This window comes from Leopardus geoffroyi, chromosome B4 (assembly GCF_018350155.1).
Source record: "Leopardus geoffroyi isolate Oge1 chromosome B4, O.geoffroyi_Oge1_pat1.0, whole genome shotgun sequence".
NCBI classification, from domain to species: Eukaryota; Metazoa; Chordata; class Mammalia; order Carnivora; family Felidae; genus Leopardus; species Leopardus geoffroyi.
The window spans coordinates 119,886,900-119,901,740 of NC_059341.1; the positions used below are offsets into that span (position 1 = coordinate 119,886,900).

The 14,841-nt window shown below is 41.3% G+C and overlaps 1 protein-coding gene and 2 non-coding genes across 8 annotated transcripts in view; all 3 read left to right on the forward strand.

The window, feature by feature from the left end:
- The first annotated feature begins 783 nt into the window (after positions 1-783).
- TRNAD-GUC lies at positions 784-855 on the forward strand. The gene has a single exon. It is a non-coding gene; the product is annotated as a tRNA-Asp (tRNA).
- A 594-nt stretch (positions 856-1,449) lies between these two features.
- On the forward strand, positions 1,450-1,521 carry TRNAW-CCA. Its single transcript has one exon. It is a non-coding gene; the product is annotated as a tRNA-Trp (tRNA).
- An 11,467-nt stretch (positions 1,522-12,988) lies between these two features.
- TMPO (thymopoietin) overlaps positions 12,989-14,841 on the forward strand; it is a 31,331-nt gene continuing 29,478 nt past the window's right edge. For 3 of the 6 annotated variants that reach the window (XM_045464918.1, XM_045464919.1, XM_045464921.1), the window contains exon 1: positions 12,992-13,651. In XM_045464918.1, the coding sequence (XP_045320874.1) occupies positions 13,373-13,651 (279 nt within the window). In that variant the 5' untranslated portion in view covers positions 12,992-13,372. Of the gene's footprint in view, positions 13,652-14,841 lie in introns of all 6 variants that reach the window. The other 3 variants (XM_045464917.1, XM_045464920.1, XM_045464916.1) reach the window with 2 other exon arrangements.

Here is a 14,841-nt window from a genome sequence, read left to right on the forward strand (position 1 = left end):
TCTGAGACTCTGTGAATTTGCATTAAAGATAATGTCAAAAGTTTATGTGTAAGGTCCTCCTCAGAACAGGTTTGATCCTGTTTATGAACAAGCTAAAGACGGTACAAATTAGCACACCTTCCTAACCCTATGTTCAATTAATGGCACATCCTTGTTTTGAATTACTTAAATGTATTATTATTTTACCACTTACGTGTTTGTCATTTTCGAGTAAACTGTAGACGCCTCAGGAAAGAGACCGAAATACAGAAAAAAAAAAAAAATCAGCTAACAGGATTTCATCTGGCCTCAGCTGGTCCAATGCATGAGCCCTTTGGTGTAACAAAAGCTTACAAATTGTTTGAGGAGGCACTGTACTGTGGGACAACCCTGGCAGCCCTGGACATCTGGCAACCATATGATATCCTTGGACTTCGACTTCAGAATGAAAATATAAGTAAGTGAAGGTAAAGTTCTGCTTCAACTCACATCCTCTTGGTCACTATTAAATAAAAAACTCCAACAAGAAACCTAAGTCATCTGGAAAGTATAAAGAGCTCCGGAAAATTATTTTCAACAATTCACCACCACTAAAACTGGAAGCGCATTTTGTTTCACTTATTCTAAATAATTTACTCTTTCCATGGACGAAGAGTCCAAGGTGCCCAAACGGGATAGAGAGCAGGCAAAGGTCCAGGTGTCCGGATTGTCACACTTCCGGGTGGCAAGCGGAAAGGAAAGTGGCCTAGGGAGGGAATCTTTTCTACTTTTGAAGGGATATTTGGGAAGAACAAAACAGACAGCTCCTCGTTAGTATAGTGGTTAGTATCCCCGCCTGTCACGCGGGAGACCGGGGTTCAATTCCCCGACGGGGAGACCAGCAAATTTTATTAATCCAACTGCTCAACTATGAGGTGCAAACCTGCTGACATGTACAATACATAATATCCTCTGTAAGCGCATCTTTTAAAAATGGTACTTTTAAGCTTAACACTCACGGTGAAATAAAACTATACCCTGAGAGCAATGCTTTATACAACTGGCGCTAGCTACCAGGGGCTAGCTGGCAAAGACGTGCGCTTGCGCAGAAACGCCCGACAAATTCCAACTGGAGGTCACGAACTCCGCGCGCGCAACCCGGGGGGGAGGGGAGAGGGAAGGCGGAGTTCCGCGCCTAAAGGGGCGGGGAAGAACGGAAATTGCTTGCTATAGAAGAGGAAGGAACAGTTTCCCTTGACCCTGGGGACTCGACTGAAAGGGAAACTACGTTCTCCCGCTTCCTTTGGTTCCTCCCCAAGTTAGGTAGAGGAAAAGTTAGGTCAGTAAAATTTGGGTGCCAAAAGGATCAGTCTCCAGTTCCAATCTGTACTGGGTGGAGGGGCAAGGAGAGACGTGAAGAAAAAAAATGCGTCCGGGAGAAGCGCCATGATACTTGAGTCCTAAGAAACTGCGCGAGCCACAGCCCAGCAGGACCTCGTGGCGCAACGGTAGCGCGTCTGACTCCAGATCAGAAGGCTGCGTGTTCGAATCACGTCGGGGTCATGAGGCTTTTACTCTTTTAAGCCACTAACCTCTAGAGACCTAGGATTATTCCCGCCATTTTTTAAAAATGCCTTTAATTTTAAGATTAAATCTTCTTCCTTCAAATGTTACCCTAGTAATCCTTAGTCTGCGAAAAGACAAATCTGTCTTTATATTATAGAGCCTTAAGGCTAGTGGCTTTGTACTGTTTTGCTTTGTAAAGTGAGTTTTCTGTCATTTAATGTGCATGATGCATAGAAATGTATGTATGGACCATTACTACTGTGCATTAGTGGGTGTATCAGCCCAACGGCCTTCACAAGAAATGAACAAGCCATTTTTCCCAAAACGGTATTAGATCCTTTGCCTTTCGAAAGCAAGTACAATAGAGTAAAATTTTCTAACTTTGAATATCATGGCAGTTTATATGTCTTAGCCTGTGTGCCAATAAACAATCTTACGACGTGTGATTAGTATCCTACTATTACAAACTGGCACACGCAGGAATAGGGACCTGCCAAGGGTCACCAAAGTTTCCAGACAAGACTGGCTGCATATCCTTGTCTTTACTAAATGTTTTATAATGAAGGTGGAAAAAATGTCCAGAGAATGTGCTAGAAACCATTGGACTTAAGTGACGTATTGATGCCCCTTTATATTTTCACTAATTCAGGTGAGTGGGGACAAAAGTCAGATATTCAACTTTCAACTATTAATCTTTTTAATAAGGAGCAAAGCTTAATTATTCACCTTTGTAAGTTCCAGCACTCTTAGTACTGAATAGTGCCTTACAGGCATATGTCAAACATTTGTTGTACAAAAAAAATGAATAGCAAGATGAGAAATATTTTTAGATTTTTATTGGCTATGTTCCATAAAAGTCCCGGAGTTTTTCTGTTCAATGTTTTGAAAACATCAAATACTAATTTCTTATGATTTAACCTAATGTAGCCAGTATAGCTGGACATTATATTTTCACTTTGTGTAGTTTGTTCTTCCTCCTATTTGGATGGATTAAGATTAGACCATCCATTTCAACAGATATGGCCCACCAACTATGATGAGCCTAATACTGTGCTCAGCACTGAGGAAAAGGATACACTGAGTGAAGTACCCAAATACTATAATATGTTGGGCTAAGTACCCTGAAAATAAGAACAGAGTAGTATGGAGATGCTAAAATAGGGACATTAACTCTGCCTTGGTTAGTAGCTCAAGAAAGCCTCATAAAGGAGGACCTTGAAAAATAAAATTTTCCTTTGTGACTTTAAGACATTTATCCAGTAGACATATTTGAATGCCTTCTATAAGTTGAGCACTGTCCATAATGTCCCTCAGATCTGGTTTTTTCAACCTGAGGTTTATATGAGTTTGCTAGGACTGCCTAGGAGTTCAAGATCGAAGTGACAGCAGGGCTGTTTTCTTCTGAGACCTGTTCTTGGCTTATAGATGGCCACCTTCTCACTGTGTCCTCAATGATCATACCTCTGCATGTGCACACCTCTGATGATGTCTATGTTCAAGTTTTCTTTTATAAGTAAACTAGTCAGTTTGGATTAGGGCCTGCTCTAATGACCTCATTTTAATTTAATTACCTGTTAACAGTCCTTGTCTCCAAATATCGTCACATTTTGAGGTACTGGGGGTTAGGGCTTCAACATATGAATTTTGAGGGTATACAATTCAGTCCATAATAGAAGTTATGTTCCCTCTCCCCCAGCAACCTTTGCATACATATCATATATCTGTAACAAGACTTGCTTGATCTTAGCTTGGATCAAGCATGTTATCTTATTTGTACAAAATCATACTCTTGAAAGGTGAACGTGTAATGTTACCTGCTAATCATTTTGTTATGGCAGCCCTAGCAAACTGATACAGCTTCTTTGGAGAACTGCTAGTTCTCTAGTATGGCTGGAGAGAGACAGAAAGCTATAGAGGTAAATAGGAGTCAGATCACTCAGAACCTTCTAATTTAGATTTTATTCTGAGGGCAATGCAAAGCTATTATTCAAGACTGTGACCAGCTCTGGTTTTACAAAGAGTGAAAAAAAAAAACCAAAAAGGTGGCTTAGAGCTGTTATTTCCAGACAGTTTCCTATGAATAAGTTAGAAATGCAAATATTCTGGCCCCACCCCATACCTACAGATTCAGAAAAATCCGGGGACAGGGCCTAGCATTTAACCACCAGTGTTAACCAGGCCTTCCAGGCCTTCTGATCCCAGCTAAAGTTTAAGAACCACTGGCCTATACAGCAAGGCCAGAATGGAGGTCCCACTTACCTCACAGAGTTGTTAAGAGAATCAAATAAAGCACAGCATAGGGAATATGGTCAGCGATATTACAACAGCATTGTATGGTGACAGATGGTAGCTACATTTGTGGTGAGCATAGCATAAGGTATAAGAGAAGTTGAGTCACTGTGTTGTACGCCTGAAACTAATGTAACACTGTGTGTCACCTATACTCAAAAATATTTTTAAAAATAATCAAATGAGATAAAATACAGAAAAATATTGTAAAGCAGTACATATACGTCATTATTTATACTGCTACAGCTCTAAAGCAGTCACTTCACAGGTTCCAGCTTCTTTCCAAGTTTGGACGTCTGTACTTTCTTAGAATAGCCCATTTGCTAACTTGCTATAACCTTGAAACAACTTAAAATCCAACACTTTATTTTTTTAATTTAAATTTTAGTTAGTTAACATACAGTGCAATATTGGTTTCAGGAATAGAATTTAGTTATTCATCACTTATGACACCCAGTGCTCACCACAAGAAGTGCCCTCCTTAATACCCATCACCCATCTAGCCCATCCCCCACCCACCTCCCTCCATCAACCCTCAGTTTGTTCTCTATCGTTAATAGTCTCTTGCGGTTTGTTTAGCTTTCTTCTCTTTTCCCCCTCCTTCCCATATACTCATCTGTTTTGTTTCTTAAATTCCACATATGAGTGACATCATATGGTATTTGTCTTTCTCTTATTTTGCTTAGCTAATATATTCTAGCTCCACCCACATCATTGCCAATGGCAAGATTTCATTCTTTTTGATCACCGAGTAATATTCCATTGTAAATATATATACCACCGATATTTGGGCTCTCTCCATAGTTTGGCTAGTGTTGACAATGCTGCTATAAATATCAGGGTACACATACCCCTTCAAATCTGTATTTTTATATCCTTTGGGTATAGAGCGAATAGTGCAATTGCTGATCATAAGGTAGTTCTATTTTTAGTTTTTTGAGGAACTTTCATACTGTTTTCCAGAGTGGCTGCACCAGTTTGCATTCCCACCAATAGTGCAAGAGGGTTTCCCTTTCTCTGCATCCTCGCCAACACCTGTTGTTTCTTGTGTTAATTTTAGCAATTCTGACAGGTGTGAGGTGGTATCTCGTGATTTTGATCTGTATTTCCTTGATGATGAGTGATGTTGAGCATCTTTTATGTGTCCGTTAGCCATCTGGATGTCTTCTTTTGGAAAAGCGTTTGTGTCTTCTGCCCATTTCTTAACTGGGTTGTTTGTTTTTTGAGTGTTGAATTTGAGAAGTTCTTTGTAGATTTTGGATACTAATCCTTTATCAGATATGTCATTTGCAAATATCTTCTCCCATTCTGTAGGCTACCTTTTAGTTTTGTTGATTATTTCCTTCAGTGTGCAGATTTTTTTCTTTTATTTATTTATTTATTTATTTATTTATTTATTTATTTATATTTTTTTTTGGCAGAAGCTCTTTATCTTGATGAAGTCCCTGTAGTTCATGTTTGCTTTTGTTTCCCTTGCCTGCAGCAACATGTCTAGTAAGAAACTGCTCCTGCCAAGGTAAAAGAGGTCGCTGCCTGTGTTCTCCTCTAGGATTTTGATGGTTTCCTTTCTCACATTTAGGTCTTTAATCCATTTTACATTTATTTTTGTGTATGGTATAAGAAAGTAGTCCAGTTGCAATCTTCTGCATGTTGTGTCCAGTTTTCCCAACACCATTTGTTGAAGAGACTGTCTTTTTTTCCATTGGAAGTCTTCCCTGCTTTGTCAAAGATTAGTTGACCATGTAGTTGAACACTTCATTTTAACTTCTACAACCATTAGATAGGGATGATGTCAGGAAAGAGGCTCTGAAATACAGATCCATATTTGAATTCCCACTTAATAGACCTGTGATTTTGTTCTGTTTCACTAGAAATGTTCCAGTCATTTATCCTTCCAAATGAATTTATCCACTGGCATAGAATGCTCCGAGCATTTATTTCACCTGTTTAATAAATTAGGTTTCTCTTTTGAGATTTTTTTTTTTCCTAGAGAGAATGTGAGCAGGGGAAAGTAGCAGAGGGGGTCGGGGTGAGAATCTCAAGCAGGCTCCACCGTCAGCATGGAGCCTGACACAAGGCTTGATCTCATGACCCTGAGACCATGACCTGAGCTGAAATCAAGAGTCTGATGCTCAACCGACTGAGCCACCCAGGCACCCCGAGACTGTTTTTAATCAGTTTCCTAAGACTCATGTACTCTAGATGAACTGATAAAATGGAGCCTTTGGAAATACAAAACTGAAAGACTCTGAATTCTGATAAGCCAAGGGATTTTCCAATTTCTCAAACTAATTCAAAAAGAAAAGTACTTATGTTTATAAAAATCATGTGTTCATGTGGAAATCTTGAGAAACACAGAAAAAATAAGAAAGAAAATAAAAATCATTTGTGCCCCAACACCTAGATGAAATTACCACAAACATTTTGGTCCAGGGGTGCCTGGGTGGCTCGGTCAGTTAAGCATCTAACTCTTGGTTTCAGCTCAGGTAGCTCAATCGGTTACACATCTGACTCTTGGTTTTGGCTCAGGTCATGATCTTGTGGCTGGTGAGTTCACATCCTGCATTGGGCACTGCACTGACAGCGCAGAGCCTGCTTGGGATTCTTTGTCTCTCTACCCCTCCCCTGTGCGTGTGCTCTATCTCTCTCTCTCAAAAATAAATAAACATTAAAAACAATTTTGGTCTAGGGGTGCCTGGGTGGCTCAGCTGATTAAGTGTCTGACTTCAGCTCAGGTCATGATCTCACAGTTTGCAAGTTCGAACCCTGCATCGGGTTCTGTGCTGACAGCTCAGAGCCTGGAGCCTGCTTCAGATTCTGTGTCTCTCCCTCTCTCTGCCCCTCCCCCATGCTCGCTCTCTCTCTCGCTCTCAAAAATAAATATTAAAAAAATTTTTTTTGGTCTATATTCATTTAGGTTTTTTTCTATGTGTATATTTTTAAATATACACATATCCCTACACACTTCAGTTTCTATAGAACTGAGATCTTACTCTGATATGGTTCTCTACTTTTTTCTACTTATTTTCTACTTAATGTGGTATTGTGAACATCCTCTTATATATTTTTTAAATGTTTTTATTTTTACTTTTGAGAGAGAGAGAGAGACAGAGCATGAGCAGGGAGGCACAGAGAGAGAGGGAGACACAGGGTCCAAAGCAGGCTCCAGGCTCTGAGCTGTCAGCACAGAGCCCGATGCGGGGCTCAAACTCACAAACCATGAGATTGTGACCTGAACCAAAGTCAGACACTCAACTGACTGAACCACCCAGGCACCTCATCCTCTCATATTATTAAAAAAAGTCAATAATGTTTGTCATCTGCTTTGTTTGAGGTGACACTTTTAAATTCAGAACCAAGCAAAACGAGATAATGAAGAACAAAAAAGTCAGCTCTATGTTAATAACATTAAGAAGTTCAAAATGGGAAATGAAGGCAGTTAGTTACGCAAGTGATTTATGAAAAAATCATAAGTTTCAGAACAGTTTTCTGACAAAGTAATTCCACTGATTTATTTTTTAAGCTGTGGCTTCACATAGGAATATATTTCCTGTTTCCGTAGGTTTTGGGTATCAATGCTATAATTTTAAAGATTTTTTGTAATCTATACCAAGATAATAAATAAATAAATAAATAAAACCTAATACCAATTTCAACAGAAAATATAATATAAAAAATTTTTATATTGTATGAATAAAACAAAATAAAATGCCAAGTCTTTTTTTTTTTTCCCCAATTAAGAAATTTCACAGGGCAGTACAGCATGTGACTCTTGATCTCAGAGTTGTGAGTTCAAGCCCCATGTTGGTCATGGAGCCTATTTAAAATTAAAAAAAAAAAAAAAAAGTAAGAAATTTCACAGATGATGACTCAACAAATCAATACCTTGAGCAGGAGAGAAGGATGAGATCCAGAGTAAAAGTGACAGAGTTCTCTCTGATAGTTCTCTCTTCCATTGAAACAAGAAAAATGCATTTGTATGGAACCACAAAGACCCCGAATAGCCAAAGCAATCTTGAAAAAGAAAACCAAAGCAGGAGGCATCACAATCCCAGACCTCAAGCTATACTACAAAGCTGTAATCATCAAGACAGTATGGTACTGGCACAAGAACAGACACTCAGATCAATGGAACAGAATAGAGAACCCAGAAATGGACCCACAAACGTATGGCCAACTAATCTTTGACAAAGCAGGAAAGAATATCCAATGGAATGAAGACAGTCTCTTCAGCAAATGGTGCTGGGAAAACTGGACAGCAACATGCAGAAGAATGAACCTGGACCACTTTCTTACACCATACACAAAAATAAACTCAAAATGGATGAAAGACCTAAATGTAAGACAGGAAGCCATCAAAATCCTTGAGGAGAAAGCAGGCAAAAACCTCTTTGATCTTGGCCACAGCAACTTCTTACTCAACACATCTCCGGAGGCAAGGGAAACAAAAACAAAAATGAACTACTGGGACCTCATCAAAATAAAAAGCTTCTGCACAGCAAAGGAAACAATCAGCAAAACTAAAAGGCAACTGACATAATGGGAGAAGATATTTGCAAATGACATATCAGATAAAGGGTTAGCATCCAAAATCTATACAGAACTTCTCAAACTCAACACCCAAAAAACAAATAATCCAGTGAAGAAATGGGCAAAAGACATGAATAGACACTTCTCCAAGGAAGACATCCAGATGGCCAACCGACACATGAAAAAATGCTCAACATCACTCATCATCAGGGAAATACAAATCAAAACCATGAGGCGATACCACCTTACACCTGTCAGAATGGCTAACATTAACAACGCAGGCAACAACAGATGTTGGTGAGGATGTGGAGAAAGAGGATCTCTTTTGCATTGTTGGTGGCAATACAAGCTGGTGCAGCCACTCTGGAAAACAGTATGGAGGTTCCTCAAAAAACTAAAAATAGAACTACCCTACAACCCAGCAATTGCACTACTAGGCATTTATCCATGGGATGCAGGTGTGCTGTTTCGAAGGGACACATGCACCCCCATGTTTATAGCAGCACTATGAACAATAGCCAAAGTACGGAAAGAGCCCAGATGTCCATCGATGGATGAATGGATAAAGATGTGGTATATATATACAATGGAGTATTACTCGCAATCAAAAAGAATGAAATCTTGCTATTTGCAACTACGTGGATGGAACTGGAGGGTTTTATGCTAAGTGGAATTAGTCAGAGAAAGACAAAAATCATATGACTTCACTCATATGAGGACTTTAAGAGACAAAACAGATGAACATAAGGGAAGGGAAACAAAAATAATATAAAAACAGGGAGGGGACAAAATAGAAGAGACTCATATATATAGAGAACAAATTGAGGGTTGCTTGGAGGGGTTGTGGGAGGGGGGATGGACTAAATGGGTAAGGGGCATTAAGGAATCTACTCCTGAAATCATTGTTTCACTATAAGCTAACTAATTGTATGTAAATTTTAAAAAATAAAAAAAGAAAATTAAAAAAAAGAAACAAGAAAAATGCAAGAGCAAATGGGTACAGATGTGACCTTCTGAAGTTGAGGCATTCCCTGTAGATGGTTTCTAGTTTCTCAAATATGATGCAAGTTCTCTGGCTGAAAATGAGGACAGGTGGGGGAAAGGATATGAGAGATGTAAGTAGAGAAGTCAAAGTATGAATGATTCATCCAGAGAATGAATAGTTTTGCCAGCCAGTTGAAGTGCTCCCGTGAGGTATGAGGTCATAAATTAAAACCAGTCAGTCCTTTCGTATGATTTTTCTATAGCAATCTTTGCTACTTGGATGCAAGCAATGGAATGGAAAAGTTTGTTTCAGCAGGGCTTAGTCCAAGCAAGACTGGGTTTCTACTTTGAGGTTCCTCCAAGTGAGAAAGATAGAGACATTGGGGTAAGAGAGTTGAAAATGTTTGCAAAAGAGCGATTACAAGGATTGATCAACGACTCTACGTTGGGTGAGTTGGAAGTATTGATGATGTCAGAAGCATATTAATAGACTTTAGTTTAAGTGTTGGGCTTAATGGATTGAGGGTGTTAATAGGTCAGTGAGAGTATATTAAATGAGCTGAGGGGAAAAGTCTAGTGATTGACAACTGGGATGCTTGAAATGGACAGTTAGAAGGTAAAAGAGTTATTGATGACACTGTTCAGAATATTACCACTTGGAGTGGATGGATGAAATAGAATAGAGGAACAAATTGTTGGAGATGAAGAGGTCAAAGATCTGAAAGGCCAAGTGCTAGGAGTGCCTGGCTGGCTCAGTTGGAAGAGCATGTGACTCTTGAGCTTGGGGTCATGAGTTTGAGCCCCATGTTGGATATAGAGATTACTTAAATAAATAAATAAACTTAAAATAAATAAAAATAAAAGGCCAAATGCTGGTTGCATGGTCCATCTGTAAAAATGTTAAATTCACAGAGAATATAGACAGGTATGGTGGAGAAACCTAGAGCAAGGAAAAACAGCCTATAATATCTGAGGGAGAGTGGTCAGGTTGATAAATGATAAAGATGGTAAAGGGTGATTTAGTCAGGTGTATAAACTTCAAATGTTTTTGAAGGAAGAAAGAGGAGAAATAGTTTTGAAGTAGTCATTGGGAACAGAGAGGCCACCCAGGCTCTGTCCTCTTGGTCTTAAGATACATGGAGTATGAAGAAAAAAATAACTTCTACTTAGGAGCCCTACAGCAGAGTAAAAGCAAAAGCTACCTTCATCACTAAAAAATTAATAGTTCTGGGGATATACCTGATGTGTGTAGGACAATTCCAAGTCTGAATTTGACAAGTCATGACTTTGTGATGTAGAAAGGCAATCTCACTGTCTGATAGCTTACGATATCAACCATGTCTACTGACATGGTTGTAGAATCTGCAAGTAACCGCCAATTGATAGTGTCTAGAGATAAGAAAGAAGAGTTAATTAATGAAAGGAATGAAAATTGTTTTTGCTCAAGGAATATTCATTTCAAGCATCTGGAATGTAGTGGGTTTTTTTGTTTGTTTGTTTGTTTGTTTAAAGATTGTTTCTTAAAGTAATCTCTATACCCAACGCTGGGCTTGAATTTACAGCCCTGAGATCAAGAGTCACATGCCCCCTAGAATGCAGTTCTTTGAGATTACATTCTTTAATGTTGGCCTGTAAGGCATAGTATTGTGTCTATTTAAAACAACTTGAAAACACAAACACCTTGCAGACTCAACAGGAGATTTTTTTGTGGGTTTTTTTTTTTTTTTTTTTTTTTTTTTTGGTTTGTGGTTGCAAAGCAGGAAAAATTATTGTTTCCAAGGATTAAACTGCGTAGAAAATGGAAAAATATCTGGTGCAAGGACCCTATGAAAAAAGCCATTGCCCCATTCTCAGGTGGTTCTGTGACTTCAGCATTGTATTCTACTCACATAAAAATTTAGGTAGAATATTATCTTCAGGGATCAGTGATGCCTCCTTCTCTAAGGATCTATTTCAGGGACCAAGCTGCTCAGGTATCCTCAGACGACAGGGCAGCAGTCAGAGCCCAGAACTCTTCTATGTCCCACCCTGGTCACATCCTATATAGCCCTGGTAACTCTGACCCTTTTCAGGTACAGCAGCAAAACCTACCTCTTAAAAACTATTAGTACAGTCAGGCCAGAGCCAAATTTTTCCCCTAGCAAGTTAACAATATAGCAGGATAATTTGCTAATTCAATTAGGGTAGAATAGACCCATCATTGCTGAGATTATGCAGACTGGGACTGTCCCACGTGCATTAATTAATTTGTGGGGTTACCAGTCAGTGCAAACTCATGGTCCTTTGCCTCTCAGTTCAGTTTCGCCTATGAAGATAAATGCAATTGCTTATGTGCCCAGGGAAGCCATGGGGAGAAAATGAGATAACTTTCACAAAACATCCTAAAAATGTACAAAATAAATTGCTAGTTAAAATGTTTTAATTTGTATTACTGAGCTTATTACTATTGCTTAAATATCTGTAAAAACTGAGTTTTAGAAAATAAATATAAAATTGCCCCTAGCTAAAGAATCCATCATTAAACAATGTCTCCTCAATTTGAGCAAAATAAAATGACTTAACTCACAGGGAACATTTTTAGTGAAGGCATTTTTAAAAAACTTACCCAAATTTAAACAACCATGCAGAAATCAGATAAACATTTAAAAAAATTTTTTTAAGCAGCTTATAAAGCAGTCTGGAGGTCAGAATTCTAGGGAAATGATTCAGGTCAGTTTCTTTCTTGGAAGAAAGCATCTTGGAACATCCATATTCGTAAGAAACACAAGTATTTGTCATCAGTGGCATTTGCTTTCAGGAAGACATTTTAACTTCATGAAATTTGAGACTTTTTATATGGATCAGTAACATGGGTTTGATTAGGATTCCCGTCCTGATTATAGCTCACCAGGGTCCTCTGTGATTAAAATCTAGGTATGCACCATCTCCGTTATCTTAAGTTGCCCATTAAAGTATTCCTAGATGTTTCGCTTCGTCTTGCTGTATTATTTAACATTAGGTTTAAGTTATGGTAAGATACTTATGGGTATAAGGATCTAATCCAGAGATGCTCTCAACAAAAATGCAGTTGTGCCCCATCTGTTCAAAATTAAATAATTTATAAACGTCCCAACCTGTAGGCTAAGAAGCAAATAGAATATCTGACGATACAATTTTGTCACAAATTCGGGGGCATTTTAAAGTGCCCAGGAGTCAAGCTTTTGCTTTTCCTGGATTTCAGGAACAAAAGAAGCCTTCGCAAGCAGAGAGAGGGATTTAACTGCTTGCTCTCCCCTTCGCTCCCCACAGGTAAAACAGATCAAGGAAGAGGAGTGCCGAAGAGCACGCGTCGCTCCTTTTCTTTCCCTTCAGGGCGAGTGTATGGGGAAGGAAAGGCTGCGGTCATTCTTCTGTAAATCAGTGTCCTACGATTCAGAAAGGCCCAGCCCCTGGTCCTCGCAGCTGGCGTGAAACTCGGCCCCTTCGAAGGCGATCGACCCTAGAGAGGAAAGGTTCTTCTCAAGCAGGGCGGGGGAAGGAAACCGCACACAGAAGAGTACTACTTGTCCCTTATCAGCGTCTTAGGGGAAGGGTGGAGAAAAGGGAAACAGAAACGGGCCAAGCCTCCAGGGCTCCCGCCCGAGCGGCTTTTAAACTGCGTTTCTACCACCTCTCGCACCGTGCCGTGGCTAATGGAACCCGCGCGAGGGCTCCCACCAATCACCGCTCGGCTTCCTCCCACCGCGGGCCAATGGCGGCGCGCGTTCTTGGGGCGTGGGCGAAACAAGCTGCTCTCTCCTCGCTTGTGTAGTGTGTGGGCTGGGGTTAGTGGGAGCTCTTATCTTAGCCGCACTTGGTCCGCACTTTGGCTCGGTGGGCTTTTGTGTCCGGCTTTTGCTTTGCTTTGTGTGTGGGAGTTTTTGCTTTGCTCTGCGGCGCTCCTCCCGGGCGGGAGCCGTGAGGCTCAGAGGCGACAGCGCGGTCCCCCCCGCCCCCGGGCAAGGAGCAAGCGCGCCGGCGTGAGCGGCGGGTGTGAAGGCTGCGGGGAAAGGGATTCGTCGCGGAGATGCCGGAGTTCCTGGAGGACCCCTCGGTCCTGACGAAAGAGAAGTTGAAGAGTGAGTTGGTCGCCAACAATGTGACGCTCCCGGTCGGGGAGCAGCGCAAAGACGTATACGTGCAGCTCTACCTGCAGCACCTCACGGCGCGCAACCGGCCGCCGCTCGCCGCGGGCGCCAACAGCAAGGGGCCTCCGGACTTCTCCAGCGACGAGGAGCGCGAGCCCACCCCAGTCCTCGGCTCCGGAGCCGCGGTCGCAGGCCGCAGCCGGGCCGCCGTCGGCAGGGTAAGGACGCCCGGCCGGGGCCACAAAGGCGGGCGATTGGCGGTTGTCGCCCTCCTCCCCCCACCTCCGCCGCCCGCGCGCGCTCGCCGCCCTCCCTCCTTGGCGCCCCCTCGGGCCTCCTCGGCGGCGGGGCTGCCCCCGCGCCCAACCGGGAGGCTGGCCTTTGGGTCTGCGGACGCAGGGTTCGGCTCCTTTGCCTCCTTCGCCGCGGGCTTGCAGGCTCTGGAAGGGGAGGTCGCTGGAGGGGAGAGTCGCGAAGTTGGGGTCGCGGGGCTCGCGGCTGTGTGTCTGGAAGGTGTGAAGTTGGCGTTTGCTCTTCTGTGACGGGGGTGATTGGTGCGCGCGGGTACCTCGGTGTTCCTTGACCGCCAAGAGTGGTATTTCGACGGCGACTTCTGTGCCGGATTCGAAAGCCCTTGAGGGTCAGCCTGAAACTGCTGTAGGTTACGTTCGAACGTTTTCCCGCTTTATTAACTGAAATGACTGGTAACCGAGGCCCAGAGCGCTCCCTGGAGGGCAATTTGTGACATATTCATTTCTAACCAAAATTTGAAATAATGAAATTCCCGCCTTTTTATGGTTTTGCATATGGAGGGCTTTTTGAACGGTTTTTGTTTTTCTTTTTTGTTACTGTTTGTCCAGCAACAGGGCGTCTTTTGGCGGGGCAGTGTTACTCTAAATTGAAATGAACACTTAACATCTTTAAGCAGTTACAAACACTCAGATGTTTGGAAATTCTAGTTTCTAAGGGCTTGGATTTTGTATTTTTTTCCCTTTTTGGTAAATTTTGCATGAGAAAAGGAGAGATTTCAGAACCAGGAGATACTTATTTCTTGGCATTCTGATATGTCAGTAACTGCAATTTGGAATATCTAAATCTAGGTAAATCTCAGATTGGTTCTGGCAGACTCATGTTTTGTTTCAGAATTGCTTTTCAGAATTGCTTTTCTGTGAGTTTTTATATGCTGCTTTGTGTGAACTGCCTACTTCTCACATTTCAAATCATGATGAGAGTGTAGTTGAAACTAGTGATTGGATGTAATTTTGTAAGACATTGTGGAGTTTAGAGGTGTCGAGTTTTGATAACTCAAAAGTACTGCTTCTTTCGAAGTTGTGTTGTTTAACTTTAGTTTTTAAAACTCTGATGTGTTTTTCTGGACTGCCCAGGTGGGAATGAGAAAGATGTAATA